Source organism: Callorhinchus milii, unplaced genomic scaffold (genome assembly GCF_018977255.1).
Source record: "Callorhinchus milii isolate IMCB2004 unplaced genomic scaffold, IMCB_Cmil_1.0 Scaffold2, whole genome shotgun sequence".
In the NCBI taxonomy this organism is placed as follows: domain Eukaryota; kingdom Metazoa; phylum Chordata; class Chondrichthyes; order Chimaeriformes; family Callorhinchidae; genus Callorhinchus; species Callorhinchus milii.
Window position 1 is genome coordinate 47,053,946 of NW_024704743.1, and position 18,716 is coordinate 47,072,661.

An 18,716-nucleotide genomic window follows, 5' to 3' on the forward strand; every position below is an offset into this window, starting at 1 on the left:
TCCAGCACCATGGAAACAAAGGCAATGTTGTACAGAGGGGAGCTATCAATTGTGGTCAGCTAGATCAAACAGAATAACCACTCCAGGCCAACAGAAGAAAGGAAACCCAGTCAATAAGGAGCAGCTCCAACCGGGCTCAATATGGCAAAGGGCAAACAGCATCTAAGCACCTGTGTTCTGGATGGAGAGCAGGGTCTGCCGGTCTAAAGAGAAAACTAAAGAGAAGACTGCAAAGTTTCACGCTGAGTGGTGGTAGATGTTTGATAACTAGAAGTCTGTTAGTAAATATATATATAAATATACATGTGACGTTCACTTACCTGTGATTGTGTGAATGGATGTAAGGGGTTTTCTATTAAAATTAGTGAATGTGGCTAAACTGTGTTGTAGTAGTCACACCTATCACACCTGTGGCTAATCAGTGATTTTTATTGGCAACATTGCACTAGTCCTCCCAGTCTCCACTTATCTCCCAATGGATCAATTTCAATATCTTCTCTCTCACATACAATTCCCTGGCACCTCCTTATTTCCCTGATCTCCTCATAAATTGCTGCTTCTTTTCCTGTCAGCGCCTCCAAATCCCAGGCTCTGAAAGCATCGCCATCCTTGGTTGCACACTCCACCTTACTAAGCCAGTCCGGAACCTTGGCGTCTTGTTTGACCATCAACTATCCTTCCTATCCCACATCTGCGCCATCACACACTCTGCCTTCCCCCACTTCCGGCAACATCGCTCGGCTCTGCCACTGTCTCACACCACAGGCCACTACACGCATTCATTACATCGAGGCTTGACGATGCGAACTCCTTGCATGTCGGCCTTCCCAATGCCTCCCTTCATAGGCTGCAAATCATCCAGAACTCTGTGACCCTATCACCCGTATCCTCGCCCGACTCCACTGGCTTCCCATCACACAGAAGATACAGTTCAAGATCCTGGTCCTCACCTTCAAAACCCTCCATGGCCTTGCTCCCCCCTATCTCTGCGAGCCCCTAACGCCTACTATCCTGCCCGCTCCCTCGCTCAGTGGGCTCCTTCCTGTTTCACGTCCCCCGCCTCACCTGCCCCACTATTGCCAGGCGGGCCTTCTGCCACTCTAGTCCCCACTCTCTGGAACTCCATCCCGCAGTCCCTCCGCCTCGCCCCCTCCCTTGCCTCCTTCAAGACCAATCTCAAGACCCTCCTCTTCGACTGTGCTTTTCATCACCCTGCTTCCTCCCACTACCCTCCACATTCCCCAATCCTGAGCCCCAGTTTGGGTCTGAATCTCTGACTGTCCAGCATCTTGGGACGTCCTCCTAATGGGCAAGGTCTATACAAATGTAATTTTGTTATTGTTATTCTTTTGCCTCATCCGTTCAGCTAACTTGGGCTTGCTGCGTGTCCCAGCTCTCTCTGCAACCATCAGTAGCCGGTCCCTAACCTCTGAAATCTCCTCCCTTTGCCACTTCATCTAGTTTGCTCTCTTACTGTCTTCAAATCCTGTCTCAAATCCTACCTTTTTGAAGATGCCTATGATCACCTCCCCCTGTCCCCTCTCCCTCACTTGGTGTCCGACCCCATCGCTGTGAAGTGCTCTGAGACTTTATCCATTTGAAAGGTGCTATATAAATGCAAAGTGTTTTTGTTGTTGAGTAACTACTGATCTGGTTAAACAGGGAGTGACCATGCATTTGAGCATGCACAGCGCAGAAAAGTGCATGTTTTATTCACAGAGCAGGAACAGTAAAATACAGAATTGTTGATTCTCCTTTCATTTGGTTTAATTTATTAATTTATTGTGTAGCGCAGTGGTTAGAGCGCTCGCCTCGCAAATGAGAGACCTGGGTTCGATTCCTGGGAAGGCAAAACCTTGGGCAAGTTTCCTTACTCCAGTCACTTCAATCCACGACTGTGGGACACTCCTGTGCGCAATTGGCTGTTGCGTTTTGCCGACAAATATACAGTCAATTCACTTTACAGTATACTCTTGAAACGCTTTGAGACGTCTAGAAGATGTGAAAAGCGCTACATCAAATGCAAGGATTGATTATTTATTTAACAATAGCAAAGGATTAAGAGAGTGGCCTTTGATCAATCACAACAATAGTTCTAGTTTACTCTGACACAGGATTACAAAAGAATGCCAATATACACAGGCATCTTTTTAATTGAAAAGTGTAACCTGGAGTTCCGCATATCAGAGAATATTGGTGTGATTTTCAGAAAACTCCCTCCATTGTTTGTGTTGGATTCCCACAATTGAAGGCACAGAAACTTGCTTGTCTTTGAATCAAACACTGAGCTCCCCAGATTGGTATTACTGAACATTATACGTCTCCTCCCACGTGTTTTTCGCAAAAATCTTGTTAAAAATGTTACTAAAGGACCATATGCTTCTCTTAACTACTTGCTTTCACTGTAATTTTTTGTAAAGAATGTGGCAGCTAATTTGCATGCAGCAATGTCCCACAAACAGCCATGATGTAAAAGACCAATTTTATCTGGGAGATTGTTGGCCACGACACTGGGAGAAACTCCCTTCTTTTTATGAATAGAGCATGGGATCTTTAACCATCCACTTGTACAGGCAGATGGGACCTTGGTTTAGCATATCAAGAAAGACAGCATCTCTGCCAATGTGACTCTTTCCCAGCAAGGCATTGGAATGTCAGCCTACACTATGAGCTCAAAGTCCCAACATGGGGCTTCAACCTGGAACCTTCTGACTCAGGGGCAAGAGTGCTATCAACTGAGCCAGTTGGACACCTAAAATAAAGTTTGAGGCAAGATAATAAAATGGGTTGCTTAAATAGCATTAATTTTCAAACAAGTCTTATTCTCCCTGCCATCCTATTTGTCCTAACCTATGAACCGCCTGTGACCCCCTTTAACCCTACCAACCCAGCTACTCATTCACTCAGTGAACACTGGTCTGCTTCATGACCCCACTCTATCTGCCCTCAATTGACTGGTGGATATTAAAACTGGATAGTGCAGAGTTGGAATAATTCACAATGCATACAGCAGCAGATTCAACCTTGATTAGAGTAAAAGTTGTGTTTCCAGTGACTGTGTGTTGACATTCACATGGCTAGGAAAGCATTAATCCTTTGAGTTCTAAACTTTTCTTGAGTTTCGGGCACCCTGTTTCCACCAATAGATTCCATTTGGCAAGACAAAACTTTCTGACAAGGCAGTCACAATGCAATCTAAACTAAAAGTCCCAACAGAGCTCAAAGCACAAAGCTCAAAGCATTGAAAACCTCATTGAAATGAGTAAGTCACATAACAACGATGAAACAAATAGTTTCACTTAACATAAAAAAGGCTATAGAAACAAAGAAAGAACTTGGACTTTACTTCATGTCTAGTTACCATCAGGAATGAATTTTGCTTGTTGGCATTACCGAGAGGTCTCTGTCATGTGCTATTTGGTAATAACAGTGGCCTTTTAACTATGTCTTTATAATAATTGTCATGATTTTCCATTACAAAGATGTGATAGACTCACTGTTACTTTTGTTCTTTGTAAGAATGTGCCAGGAGTTATTAGGTACTTCCATAATCCATGCTTGGAATAGGAGTGTCCTATTTACATAATAATAGTTCTAATATTTGATCAGAAATGTACTTTTGCAAGCATTTTTTCGGCATACACTTTACCATTACAATTGAATTTAAACTTCCTCCAAACATTTTTCTGCAAAAAGTTACCCGGAACGTCGATGGCACTACCTCCACATATTTCACGAATGAACAAGGTTTTGGATAAGTTGAACTGAAACAAAGCAGAGCCAAAACAAAACAAAAACACAACAAAAAAGAGACTGTACCTGAACAGCTGACTCCCTGAGCGATCAGGCCCCACATAAAGTTGGCACAATATTCACACCAGTGAGGACCTCGGAATGTATGGACCTGAAATGTGGAAAGGTGGTTAAAGAATTGAGCACTTTAGGCAGATGGCCTGACAGATGGAAAAGACAAAAGCAACTGGTCACAAAGCACATCTTTGGGATCAACATGTGAAGCCTTCTTTATCTCTACTTCTTTACAGCTGGGCTCTTGAAAACCCCTTTCTTTTTAACAATAGGACTTGTTGGTGCATAAACACAACACGTTTTTCTTGCTTTCACAAACTTTCAGTGAATCTGCTGAATCAAACTTTCAGTGAATCTGGGCAGATAGCACTTAAGATAGTCAAAGTTACTTTTGGAACCAACAAACAAGAATTTCTGCATTAAGTGGATAAACACATCTGATCAGGTAGCAGCAAAGCAGGATTTTCAAAGTGGTGGGAAGTTTTATAATGTTTTTTTTCTAAACTTGAACTTTAGAAACATACATATAACATTCAGTTGTTTTACATCCAGGCAGTAAGTATCTTGTGGAGATATCAAATATGTTTTCTGGACAGCTGTTCAGGCAGCCACTGTCTACTGATATGAGCAATATAATTGTTACCATAACAATAGAACTACTTGAAGCAGTATATTAATCATTGCATTTGATGTAACATTGAAATGTTGCAATGCACTTGCAATAATTATTGTTAACTAGTGACAATGTATTTACAGCACTCCGAGAAGGGCTCTTTATAAATACATGTGGTTGTTGTACACAAAGAGGGTAGCCCACAAATAGCCAAGAGGAGAATGGCCAATTTTTCTGGAGAATTGTTCACCAGAACACTGGGAAAAACTCTTCTCTTTCGAATAGTATTATTGGATCTTTAAAGCCCACTGAACAGAAAGACAGGATCTTGGATTAAAGTCTCATCCAAAGGACTGCATCTCCAACAAGACAGTGCTTCCCAACACTGCTCTGGAGTATCAGTCTGGACTGGGAGCTCAAAGATCCCAACGGGGGGCTTGAATACATAATCTTCTGACCCAGAGGCAAGAAACCTTCCAACTGAGCCAGGCTGATTATAAATACAATATATTACTTAACTAAGTATGGACACCCAGCCTGCCTCCAGTCACTGAGGTACTCAAAGGGGTGTAAGGGGCAGATGCCCATGGTGTATTGATGATGACATCTGTATTGGAGCCCTCACTGGGTTTCTGATGGGTGTGAGGGATCATTGCAAGAATAGTCCCTTTTCTAAAAATCATCACATAGTTTTAATAACAGCAGCCCTGCCCAACACATGGGAACAGATTTGTATCACCTGTTCCTGAAATTCTGATAATCATATAAATGTTCATATATAAATATAAATGTTCATTAATGTTCATTAAAAATGTAAGCAAGTATCCGAGTGCCTCCGAGCTTCCTAATCTCAGCAGCCCTGAGATTTAGTTAAACAAATCTATTTAATTGATAAAGTGCAAACTTTGCAGATTTATTGTGGCTGTAATACTGCTCATGGCAATACAGCATTGGTATCAGCCGTGCCACAATGAAAGCTGAAAGTTTTACTCACCACTCACACCAATATCAATTGGGATATTTCAGAATTCATGCACAGATGTTCAAACGGAGATATAGACCATATGGGTTTCTGCTCTCCAGGACTGTCACATAATAAAATACACAGTCACTACACTTTACAGTGCTCTGAGACTCTACCTCACGCGAAGGACCTATGTAAATGCATGTTGTTGTTACAATATATCCTATAAAGCTCTTTGCGACATCTTCCTGACCAGAAAAGGTGCTTTACCAGAGTAAAGATATTATTCATAATCAAAAGCAACACAGAAGAGCAGCGCAATTTTCCATAAATAAAAAGGCAGCCCCCTTTATCCAATCTTTAAATTAGCAACAGGATTCACTCCAAGTAACACACTGTGGTCAATGAAGCAGCAACACAGGACACCTTGCCTACATTGATTCTGACACTGTTGCTCTTGCCCTGGGAAGCTGCACTTTGGCGGCAGCATAATCAAAAATTGCGTGCGGCAACTTGACAAAAGTGGAGCATTAACAACAATGAAAGCGTCACAACAGCTTTCAAACTGGAAGTTAAAAAACTAGTTATCAAAAACTGCGGAAAACTTGATTGTCTCTCGATGGAGGTTGGAGCTCTGCCCAGTCACGGCATTATATTCAAATAGTGAGGAGTGCTCAAGGGGTGTGGCCTAAGTGACTTTAGGGGATAAGGATTAGAAACTACTTTGCAGCAGTTCTAAATCTGGCTTGGCATATGGGGCCCACAGGGTCAGACAGGGAGAGCACGCCTCACCAAGCCTCATTTATACAATATTATGCCAGATGAGCTGAATATCTCTGTAACAGTTTGATGCCATGATATAGAATTTGCTAATGTTTACACTGGCAGAATTATGCTCAACCTTCATGGTTCAGTCCTTGAATGGTTTCGATCCACCCTCTCACACCGTCTCCACTTCATCTCCACAAACATCTCCTCTAGCCCCCACCCCGTCTTGTGCGGAGTTCCTCAGGGCTCTGTCCTTGGTCCCCTCCTTTTCAAAAATATGCTCCCTCTTGGTGACATCAAACGATTACATGGGGTCGATTTCCACATTTATTTCTCTGCCACCACCCTCAACTCCAGGACCATTGTGCTACTGACTGCACTGACACACCGCAGGCCACTGAGACCCTCATACACACATTCAAAACATCCAGGCTTGACTACGCAATCTCCATGCTTGTTGGCCTCCCCAACTCCTCCTTCCATAGACTTTAGATCATCCAGAACTCTGCAGCCCGTGTCCTCTCCCACACCAGGCTCGTGACCCTATCACTTCCATCCTCGCCCAACTCCGCTGACTTCCCATCACACAGAAGATAAAGTTCAGGATCCTGGTCCTCACCTTCAAAACCCTCCATGGCCTTGCTCCCCCTTACCTCAGTGACCTCCTAACTCCTTACCAACCTGCTCGCCCCCTGCTCAGGGGGCTCCAGCCTTCTTCATGTCCTCCACCTCTCCTGCCCTCCCATTGGTGGGTGGGCCTTCAGTCATTCTGCCACCACCCTCTGGAAATCCATCCCGCAGTCCCTCCGCTTCGCCCCCTCCCTTGCCTCCTTCAAGACCCATCTCAAGGCCTTCCTCTACAACCGTGCTTTTGATCACCCTGCTCCCCACCTACCCTCCACCCTCCCCGATCAATCCCCCCAACTCAGTCTGTTCAGCACCTTGGGACATCCTCCTGACGTGAAAAGCACCATACAAATTTAATTTTGTTCTTGTCTGTTCAGGTAGAAATCCCATGGTACTTTTTGAAAAAAGAACAGAGTTTCCCAATATCTTGACCAACAATCCCACAATATAATATATAATATATAAAAGGTTATTAACTTCACGGTTATTTGTAGGGAATTCCTGTGCACAAACTGGATGCCGTGATTGCCACAATGTGTCACTCCACTTTACAGAAATATTTGGTGACGAGCTTTGAAATGTTTTAATGTTATAAGGCGCTATGTCAAATGCAAGGATCATTACTATCTTTTCTTATGCCAGTTAACTAATATTTACAGTGCCAGTAGTATCAAACAAATGTTATGCAAAGCACAATTTGATGGCAGTAGGAGCTATAAATAAATACATTTCTTTTCAAAAAAAAATGGGCCAAGGGCAGTTAATTGGGAAAATAAATTACAAATAGTGAGCTCGGCTTGATATGTAAAGCAATGCTCTCGTATTGGTGGTGGTTCGGCCCACTCTTGGTGCTTGCTTGACTGCCTTCTGGAGTCGGCGGTGAATTTTCCAGGAACATATTTTCTCCCCTGAATTAAGGTCCCATCTGCCAGTTCAGGTGGACGTTAAAGATCCAAGGGGAATATTTAGAAAGAGAAGGGTGTTCTCCTCTGAATTGGCCATTTTTTTTAGTGGCAGGGTTTCTTTGCCTTTTGCCTCCGCGAGGAAGGGAATGACTGGCCAGCACAAAGAGATGCGCAGATCCACCTTTAACACTCGCAGTTACTACAGTACACTTCTACTGTAGAATAACTGGCTTCCCCAACATGTGTGCAGTACGCAGCAAGTGGACTAGTCTATTGCAACCACCCTCCCAAGCGTTATTAGCTCTAGAAATTATTGTGAGAGTGATCATTGTCATTTTATGCTAGAAACTAGAGATGACGTGAGTGACAACTGAAGCACGACCGGGTCTATTTTTCTTTCGTGGATTAAATATTATGCAGGGTCTATGTTTAGGGACCTAAAACACTGCGTCAAAACAGGGCGGTCCTGTACTTTGTGGGAGGTGAAAACAGCGAGGATTCTCCTGGCCGCAAAGGCTCTGAATCCTTTTCATCTGTGTATGTTATCTGTGTATCTGTCTGTAGTCAAATCAACTGGATATGTGGGGTTGTGGGAGGAGAGCTGCAGGAAGATCTCCTAACTGATTAGAACACCAACTGCGTACTAGCTGTATAAAAGGTAGCTGTCTGGACTCAGGTCAGTGGCATTTTTTGTGATTTTCTTTGGGTCAAAGGCAACCACAGAGAAGAAACAAAATGTGGATTTAAAAAAAAAGAAGAATGCTGATTTTGAACAAGTTGCTTTCAGACTAAAATATCATCCATCCAAACAGTGAATCAATCTTTACAGCCCCCAGTGTATGCGTTGTTCCACATCCTACACCAGCCATTCATATTGTTATCTGACTCCAATTGACATTTAAAATGTGAGCAGCTTCGAACTATAGTTGGAATGAAAGGACTTCTGATTTCAGCTGAGACTTTGCAGATTTCAAAATACTTAATTTCTAAACTAAAACAAATCCTTGGATTTGATATAGCTCCCTCCTCTTCACAGGATTCCATATAATGTATCGTGACTCTATTTTGTAGGAAATGCGACAGTCAATTTAGCACAGTGATATCACCCAAAAAAGGCATGAAGTGAATGTCCAGTCTACCTAGGGGATAGGACACCAGTAGAAATTTCCTTTTCGAATAGTGTCATGGGATCCTCAATGTCCACTTGGACAGGCAGATGGTATATTGGTTTAACATCTCATCGAAAGGACAGCACTTCCCAACAATACAGCATATTCCATTGGACTGCATTGAAATGTGAGCTCAAAGTCCCAATGTGAACCCAGAACCCTTTGAATATCACGTGAAATCCTTTCATTATGAGTGTCCTGAGACAGTGATCTCAACCATCAACTCTTGGTGTCATTTACTGGGGAAAAACTGCTCTGTCTGCAGAATAATGAAGATATGTGAATCAGCACGTGTGGCAGAATTCTTTCTTTTGGGGTGAATCATCAACAAGTCATTGCACTTGTTCATTTAAAGTGTGATGTGGCACTTTTCTGTCAAACGCATAGTCATCAACTCTGCTGAATGTGAAATGAGTGACAAGTAGTTCTAGTGTGTGTTGGATAGACACTGACATTGAATGATGCAGCAAGTATACTGTGTGCGTTTAATATTAAAATAAGGGGGGGGGGGGCGCCTGACAGCTTGGCAATGTGTTAAACTTACTTTACTTTCACCTTTGGTATGTGTTTTCCTCCAACCCAGGCCAAAGGAATGAAATTCTCTCTCTCTTCTGGGTATAAAGGTCAACATAACATGAAGAAATGGAAAGAAAAAAGGGCCATTTGGCCCATTAAACTCGTTCTCTTCACAGACCATGTGCACTTTGCTAATGAGCAGGCAGACAACACAGGCAAACCACCAAGAAGGTAAAGCTTTGAAATGTCCAATGGTACATAATCGAACCACTTTAGTATCTGGTCTTTATAGCTTAAAACACATGCACAATTGTCAATCTCAGCCAGAGAAGCCATATAAACAAATCTATCGTTTTACGTTTAAAGCGTCATTTTTTAAAAGTTTTTACATGGTGTTTTCATTTCCCATCCATACTGCTTTAAACCGTTTCAACTCTGCTGAATGTGAAGTGAGTGAATTAATGATGTTTTTACTTGCCCGTTTCTTTCAATTTCGAATAAACATGCTTTTGCTCAGATACCAAAACATATTGTAATATTTAAGACCAGTAATTCAAGTTGTCAATAAGGTTTAAACATTTGTTCCACAGGTATTGCTGCTACTGGTACAGCTAAACCAATTTATCAAAAGAACAGTACATTTATCATAAATTTTGGCTCATAATAAGAAAAAGCAATCTCTGTCAGTGGCTGCGTGTTTTTATGTTATTAAAAATAAGCATGTGTACAAATTCATCTGGACATTAATATCTTTATTATTGCTCCATTACTGAAGTAAGATGGATTTTCAGTGCAGCAAAGGCTCCCTGTGCATTTTAATAAGACAGTCGTGAGAAGTGAATGCAGAAAGAATGACTTCCCAGCTTCTGTTTTGAATGCTCATTTGAAATAATGTTCCAAACAACTCAACCTCCCAGGCTCTCATTTTCTGTCACCACGGTTGAGAAAATCAATTTAGCAGTTATCAGACCTACAAATGAGACTCCACTGAAAGCCCACGGCCTGCTTTCTGCCACCCTGAGCTTTCCTCGCAGCTGTCACTTGCTTCATTCAGTCGCCTCTGTGAGCGAGCAGACATGTAATCCAAGAAGCTCACTTCTGGCTTGCGCCAAACATTTATTTTCTGCTAACAACTGTATTAATAATGATCGTTGCATTTGGTATTGTGCCTTATCACTTCAGAAGGATGTCTAAAAGCAATTCACAGGATTTACTGTGAAATGGAGTTACTGTGTATTTGTAGGCAAACACGGCAGCACAATTGCATATAGCAATGTTCCACAAATAGCCATGAAATGAATGACCAATTTTTAAACAATTTTAACTTTTAGCTCTCTGTAAAGCCCAGATGCAAGACTTGAGCACTGCTCCCCTATCTGGGGAGGAGCAGACAAGAATTGGAAGAGGTGAACGTCCTGGCGGGAAAATAAAGCAGATGGATATTGTTGGCATGAGAACACCAGAAACATGTGTTTACAGATTTTAGCCCCAGAGGATAGAGTTCATAATCCTCATCCTCACCTTCAAGGCCCTCCATGGCCTTGCTCCTTTCTACCTCTGTGACCTGCTAACCCCTTACCAACCTGTCCGCTCCATCAGCAGGCTCTGGCCTGATCCACGTCCCCCGCCTGGCCCGCCCCACCATCGGCGGTCAGCACTTCAGCTTCTCTGCCCCCACCCTTTATAACTCATCCCACAGTCCCTTCACCTTGTTCGCTCTGTTGCTTCCTTCAAGGCACGTCTCAAGACCCTGCACTTCAACTGCGCCTTCGGCCACCCCCTTACCCCTATCCTCAACCCCTCTTGATCCCACTCCCCCAAGCTCGAGTGCAAATCCCTGACTGGCCAGTGGCCTGGGATATCCTCCCGATGTGAAGGGCGCTATACAAATGTAATTTGTTGTTTGTTACTGTGGTTGTTAGCCTCTGGTGTTACTTTTTGCAATAAAGTGCTCACATGCCAGTCATGTAAGAACATTTTCAGGACATGTGATTCTGTTGAACTTAAATTCTTCATTAAACACTGCAACCTTTCAAAAACAAGGCCGACAATACCTCCATTCTCAGTAAACCAGTCAAAGTCAAAAGGTCTGATCTAGAGGTTACCAAAAATCAAGTTAAGCTTAGGCCTGTCTGACTTCGAAAAACATATGCAAATTCACAGAGGAAGTCAATTCCTAACGAAGAAGGCTGCCCAAAAATGAAACACTTTTTTGTAAAGTTGTTCAAACGGCAGCCCATTGTTGCCAGTTTTGCCACACTGAATCAAAAATAATCCAAATCAAAAATGGATTGCGTTTGAAGTGCATCTATCATCAACACGTTGAGCTTCAACAAATACTCAGAATACCAATTCTCGTAACCGCACCACCAAAAGTCTCACTTGTAGCTGGGAACTGCAATGTTGGCAAAAAAAAAGTTTATTCAAACACAAGAGGTTTGTATCCAAGGCCATATGATTTGAAACCACAAGGGACAAGACATTTTGGATGTCTGGAATGTGTTTACCACAGTTCAATTTGAATCCCTGTGTTAGAACAACAACAATTGCCATTTATGTAGCACTTTTCATGTTGAGTTGATATTTCAACACACTTCACACAACTGACAGGGTGTGTTAGGTGGGGAGATGGGGAGAGAGGGGAGGCTGCAGAAGAGGGGAACATGGGGGTAGAAGATGGCCATAAATTTGCTTGAAAAGCTAGGTCTTAAGGTGGGTTTTGAAGGCAGGGAGAGGTGTAGATATTTGTTTGTCTCTCTTATGGGCAGAATTAACAATTAGTTTACTGTACAATTACTTCACACCATGCTGGGGTTTAAAGAGACTCACCACTCACTAATTAGCTTTTAGGAGGTTGTAATTTCAGCTAACAAATATGATTAGTCTACGTAACAATACTATATTAAGCACATGCTTATTGTTCGTATCCCTTTCTTGACAAGGTCAGCAATTTAAGCCATGTATGCCATGTGATTCAGGTGGCCATTAAGGGACACCCCCATTGCAATACTAAAGAAAATGGAGTTTTTTTCTAGTTTATCTTGACTTAAAACTCCCTCCTCATTCAAATGCATTCCACGAGGGAGAAGGGAATGGAGGAGTTAGGGGAGATTGAAGAGGTGGAGGCTCATGTGAAGTATAAACAACCAGCACAGTTGGCTGAATGGCCTGTTTTGTACTGTTTTTGTACTGTAAGTTGCTAATTAATTCTGTATAAATTCACCCTCAACAATTCAAATTAATTAAAGGTTCAAATCGATAACCTTTCATCAGAGTTGTGGCGAAAGGTTATCGACCTGAAATGTTAACTCATTTTCCTCTCTCCATAGATGCTGCCTGACCTATTGCATGTTCCCAGAAACTACTGTGCTTATTTTAGATTTCTAGCATCTGCAGTATTTTGCCTTTTTTAAAAAATTCTAATTAATTGGCTGTTTATTCAAATGTTGCATAAGGAACTCAGCTGGTGCAAATTTGCGGTTGTGTTCTCCTGCATAATATTCACGCAAACTCATTCAATAAATGGTTTCAGGGCTCATTTTGCATAAAAAGATGCAGTATAAAAGCGTTTGCAGATAGGAGGAAGTGTTTTTTTTCACAGAATAAATGGCCATGAATGGCTATTAAAAAGACCCTGACTGGAATGCTCGGACACTAGTTGTGCGCTCTGGGATGCTACCCTGCGTGAGGGACGCTATATAAATGCAAGTTGTTGTTGTTACACTGCTAAGCCTCCTGATCTCCAGTGTGTCACTGTGTGACGATAATGACTAGAGGATGGGCGTGGATGGAAGACAGAAAAATGTTAAGAAGACTCTCTCTCGGCCACTCTTGTTTGCTTCCTAGCGGTCTTTTCAAAGCAGGGTTGGCAAATGTGCAGGGGGTAGTCGGCCCCTCCCCCGCACACTGCTTGGTGTGTGTGGAGATCAAAATGTAGGAGGAAAGAGAGGGGCTTCAGCCACTTGGAGGCATAACAAATCTCCAGAGTGGAACTTTTGTTTAAACTTTACAATTTTACTTCAAAAACAGTGCTTTAAAGATCTAAACAAAACCAAAAAGCTTGTTAGACCACTGAGCAAAAGCAGCATTTTATGATTAGGAAATAAAATAAAAAACATTAGAAGTTAGAACATTGCGTGCAACGCTGAGCTGTGAGAAACTACAGCTTGCGCGTTGCAGTAATTGTGAAAAGTAAACTCTTAACATATAAACATAATTCCTTTTCCCCCCCCGCTGCTAGAGAGGGGGTGAAAGGTACCTTTCTGTGCTTCTTTAATTGGATGCAGAAAAAGAGCAGTTAATTGACAAGAGACGAAATAACAAGGATTGTAATAACAAACTGGTTCCTAATTCTGAACTGGAGCCCCCCTTTAAACTATTGCCCGTTTGCTGCCTTTTTAAACCGCAATACAAACATACAACAGTTTGGATTTTAAAAAAATTCCACTGCATTTAAATAGAGCAAGTTTTCTAAAGAAGCTCAAATATTATGACATTCCATTAACAAAATTCAATAACTTTCAGCAGAGATGCATTCAAACAGACAGGATTTTTCAATTCAAAATAACCCAGGACACCTAAATCTTTTCAGGATATTGCCTTTGATATAAAAATATGAAAAGACAGTCTTACCTTAAAATTATGCGATTTTTCATAATTGAAATTGCTCTCACTTTGTTTCAAGGTGGCTCTTCTGACGACAGAGGTGATCTGTGAATAGGCAAAGAGTTTCAGTGGTTGCCACAGCACAGTACCCCTTCTACCCACTTTCATTCCGAGTGCAACAGCCAGCAGTTCTTGCCGTTTCTTGTCCTTTTTGGATTTGCGTACAGCAGGAGAGCATGTCTGCTCACTCTCTGACCACAGCTCCTCAGATGGCATGGCGTGAGGGTCCCAGATACGTTCCCTATCCTCGCCAGAGCTCTGAAGGTTTAACGTCCTCAAGTTTGTCAAACAGCCCCTAATATCAGTCACCAGAGTGGCAGCAGCTGCACTCCATTCTGCTGAGACCTCTGGCATGTGACTTGAATGGGCTGTCTTTCGTGATGGAAGGGGCTTCTGCATCTGAATGAGCCCCAGCGAAGGCCTGTGCGAGCACTCAAGACAGACGTGTGCTGCAGACAAAAGCCCACATTCATAAGCCCTGCAAAACCTTGGCAACGGTTTCTAGACAGACGTTACAGGACTTCAGGCAGGGGGTGGCAACTCGGCACCCTGAGACCACAACAGATTTCAAAGGGCCGATCGGTTCTGCATGGTACCACATTAAAGTGAATCACTCAGACAGCACTGGTCAGACACTGCATCCAATTACACAGCAAATCAGATCCAGAGAGTTATAAGACCTTCTGATCTGGCCAAGAGATTAAACTCTATTAAAAAAAAATCCATTCAGAGGGTAATCTTACAATATGAAAATCCTTTTTCATATCCTGTGGAAATGAATCTCCTACAGGCCAGTAGTGTCAGAAGATTAACAGGACTAGAAGATGCCTACGACTGTACATGATGAGGAATCTCACAGTTTATAATTCACATTTACACGTTACAGTTAGCTCCAGAATAGGACAACACAAACATAAATAGAAACACAGTCCAATATTTACCAAAATTATAGAACTGAGTTTATCACAACGGAGCATTAAATATTAAATCTCACCCCACTCCCACAAACACACACACACACTAAAAATATCTTGTACAAACTCTGTCACAGATCTGAGTAACACATCTCCAAGTCACTGTTTGTTATAAATACTATTTATAAAAAAAGTATTTGCAGAATAGTTATTCAACTATCAAAGTTGAAACACTCAGAGAAAAGGTAAATACAAAGATGCTGCACCTAGAACATTTCTGAGCATCATACAGTAATAAGAATTAATTTAAACTATTGTCATCTTATTAATTATTATTACTGTAAGTTATGTTAGGTGTGACATTTTAATAATAATAATCCTTGCAGTTGATAATAGTGCCTTATCACGTCTTCGAGACATCTGAAAGCGCTTCACAGAATATACTGTAAAGTGTAATGTCTGCATGTTTTGTGGACTGTGTGTTTTCTTTTTTTTAGGGAGAAGGGAATAGAGGGTTATGGGATAGGGGATTATGAAGGGAGGAAGAGAGGACAAGTTGGGCCAAATTGCCTGTTTCGAACTGTAACGTTCAAATGCTGAAGAGTACTCTAAATATAGCCCCAGGAATTTATCCTAATACCAGGGGTGACCATAGCTATTGTGACCCAGATTGAGGTTCAGATTCTGAATCCTATTTCCTCGGAATGCAGCTGCAAGGTCTGAAACTCAACACCAAGCCTTAACCTGTACAGAAGTTATCTAAAGAACTAGACTAATCCAAATGCTCCCATTTTGGACAGATCTAAATAGATCTGAAACCACAACTATGATCTGGACAGAATCTTGGTGTAACCTCAGCTCCATGATAAGTTTTCCAGTTAGAGTGCGGAATTAGTGTCTTAGAATAGTTCCTTTGATAATTGACAGCTTAGCATTAACGACTCACAAAATGCATTTATTTAAACAAATTTGACATTTGCTCTTTAAGTCTTTCCCAAATGAACAGCAAGTTCTAATCAAAATGGACTGTACAGCATTTTTCACTGCAGTACCCCTCTTTAGAGCACTGAAATGCTTTGCGGGCCAAGAGAGAGAGAAAAATACTACAGTACAGTTTTTCATAACTTGACGGATTATTTTTTATCAACAACATACGGTTCTGTATATCCCCTGGACAGGACTGAATAGTTCTGACCAAAAGAACGGACTAGAAATGATTTCTGCAGACATCCTAAAATAGGCTAACTCTTACAAACTACAAAAACTGTCAGTGCCCAAGGGGGAGTGAGTTAAAATTGATATAAGCTTCAATGTATTTGATGGTTCAGTTTCTACAACAACAACAATGCAGTTATATAGTGCTTCTCATGCAGGGTAATGTCTCAGAGCGCTTCTAACACTGAGCTGGGGGTATACAAACATCGTTGTTTGGTTACTTTGAAATTGATGGAACAGAAATAACAGCTTGGTAGGCAAGTCACTAGAAAGTGGATACTTCAGCTATGAAGGAACTGCTTCCTATAGTATATGGTCACTTTAATGTGCTGCCAGTTTCCGCCACATCTCAGTTACTGCAAATGTTTTGGAACATAGCCAATCTTCACAAACAAAATGATACAGTTGTAAATTTGATGTGTAGAATAGCTGTAATGATCAGTGCTGAGACTTTCTGTTGACAGAACATGACATGGTTCAATCACAATTTGCAGAATGTAAACGTAGATCTCTACCACTCATAAGAGCTGATTTGCAAATATCCAAGTGTGTTTTTGCTGCAAACACAATTGAAGATTTATATTTTAAAAATTACATAATCGCATTTTTAAAGTACTATCATTAAATTAAAATTTACTACAAACCAATCTGAGGTTACTTTCCACTCCATCTTGGAACAATCTTAGACTAACTCAAATTGCCAGAACATGGTATAAAAAGACCTAGTTAAATTAAACATCTAACCCAAACAGAACATCGCACTTTTGTAGAATTTCAGTTGAGTAGTTTTCATCCGTACTAAAAAGCCCCAGGGGTTTCACCCCAAACCTGAATAAAAACACATACAAAAATATGTAATTAAATGCCTTTTCATAAAATAAGTTAAAAGGCATTCACCTCTTGACTGTGAGATCACCTTAATTTCCTTTGCCTATAAAAATGGCCACTACACTTAGCAATAGCTACTTGTAATGTGCTTTATTATCTTTATAATGTGCTAAAAGTGCAAGTTATTTCTTACTCTTAAAATTAAATATCTCTGCTCTCTATTGCTAGGTTCATTTGCTAACGCTATTTTTAAATAGATTTTTCTCCACTTTTGATTTCCTTTCATCAAAGCTTAGTCAACAAAATAGAAAGGCAATCTGCACCTTGGTCTTCCCCAGAGCCAAAGTCAATTTTCTCTGTATCTGAGCTAAAAAAGCATGAATTCACTGAACGGCTCTGTTTCAAAGAACCCTAATTGGCAGTATCCCAAGACATTCTGTGGTCCCCAAGCCTTGGCTCTTGCCAATCTGTGCCTAATAGTTTCCAGAATTAGGCAAACAGAATGGGTCCCTACAGGGAGAGAGTGCATATTTCATTCCAACAATCTATCTCAATTTCCATGTGGAGATGAGATGCACGGAAATCTCAGCTTGGTTTGGATACTCTTAAGCATGGTGATGGGTTTCCGCATGTGTCAGACACCTGGCTGACCAAAAACCATAGGCTGGAGTAGTTTGGTGACTGGTTGCTTCTGAGTTCCTATGCAAAATGAGTTTGGGTCTTTCAAGAATAGCAGTTTACATTATACAGTGCTTTTATGTCAGGAGGACAACTCCACACAACCGACTGGGACCTTGAGCTGGTGGTGGGCGAGAAAGGTGACCAAATACCAAAAAGGCAGGCTTTAAAGGGGGCAAGGAAGAGGTAAGTTTGAGGGACTCTGGGATGGAGTTCTAGAGTGGGAGGTAGAACGACTGAAAGCTCGCTCACTGACTGTGGGGTGAATAGGGCGTGGGACATGAAGCAGTGCTTGATGAGTGGAAGGAACGACCAGGACAGTAAGGTGGCAGAGATGGGATACATCAAGGCTGTGGAGGGATTTCTGCCTGACGCCCTTCACATGGGATGGTATCTCGGAGTACTTAACGAAGGCAGAGTTTGATGCTGGGCTGGAGAGAAATGGCACGTGAGCACGGGAGGCACAGCGGAAGAGGAAAGGTCTTCAGGAGAGGAAAGGTCACCATTAATTTACAGTTAGTCAGAGAAGTCCATTTTTTCCAGTCTCCGGAAGTATAAAAATGTATCCTGGCAAAGGAAGGAGCTAAGAACGAGAACTCACACTCAAAGCAGAAGTAAATAACAAATTCCATGCAAATTATATGCCAGTTCAAGAATAGATCATTGTAGATCCTTGTAAAATGAAATAAGATCTGAAACAAAATTGACAGCATGACTATTATTTGATAGTTATTAATCTTTCATGAAGGAGATGGGTTGGTTTTGTTATAATTTTCTTAGTGCAAGAATATTTAACCATTTAGGTTCCAGGTATATTTCAATAGCATAGGGTGACCCCAGTTTTACCCGGCGGTCTTTGTCTATAAACTCCGACCTAGCTACCTGTTAAAAAGCAGCCTTCCAGGTCAAATTAACTGAAATAATCATTAATTGAAATAAGCACTCACCTCTCAAGCGAGACACCTGGGTTTGATTCCCAGCAGGGTGAAACCTTGGGCAAATTTCCTTATTCCACACGCCTAATAATAATCCCGCAAGAAAAAAAAT

General features: G+C 41.6%; 1 protein-coding gene across 1 annotated transcript in view; it reads right to left on the bottom strand.

Annotated features, from left to right (window-relative positions):
* The window catches only part of chn2 (chimerin 2), a 201,024-nt gene that overhangs the window by 32,520 nt on the left and 149,788 nt on the right, over nucleotides 1-18,716 (bottom strand). Inside the window, exons 7-8 of the mRNA XM_042331858.1 lie at nucleotides 14,002-14,079; nucleotides 3,820-3,904 (exon numbers count right to left, since the gene is read on the bottom strand). Of these exons, the coding sequence (XP_042187792.1) occupies nucleotides 3,820-3,904; nucleotides 14,002-14,079 (163 nt within the window). The remainder of the gene's footprint in view (nucleotides 1-3,819; nucleotides 3,905-14,001; nucleotides 14,080-18,716) is intronic.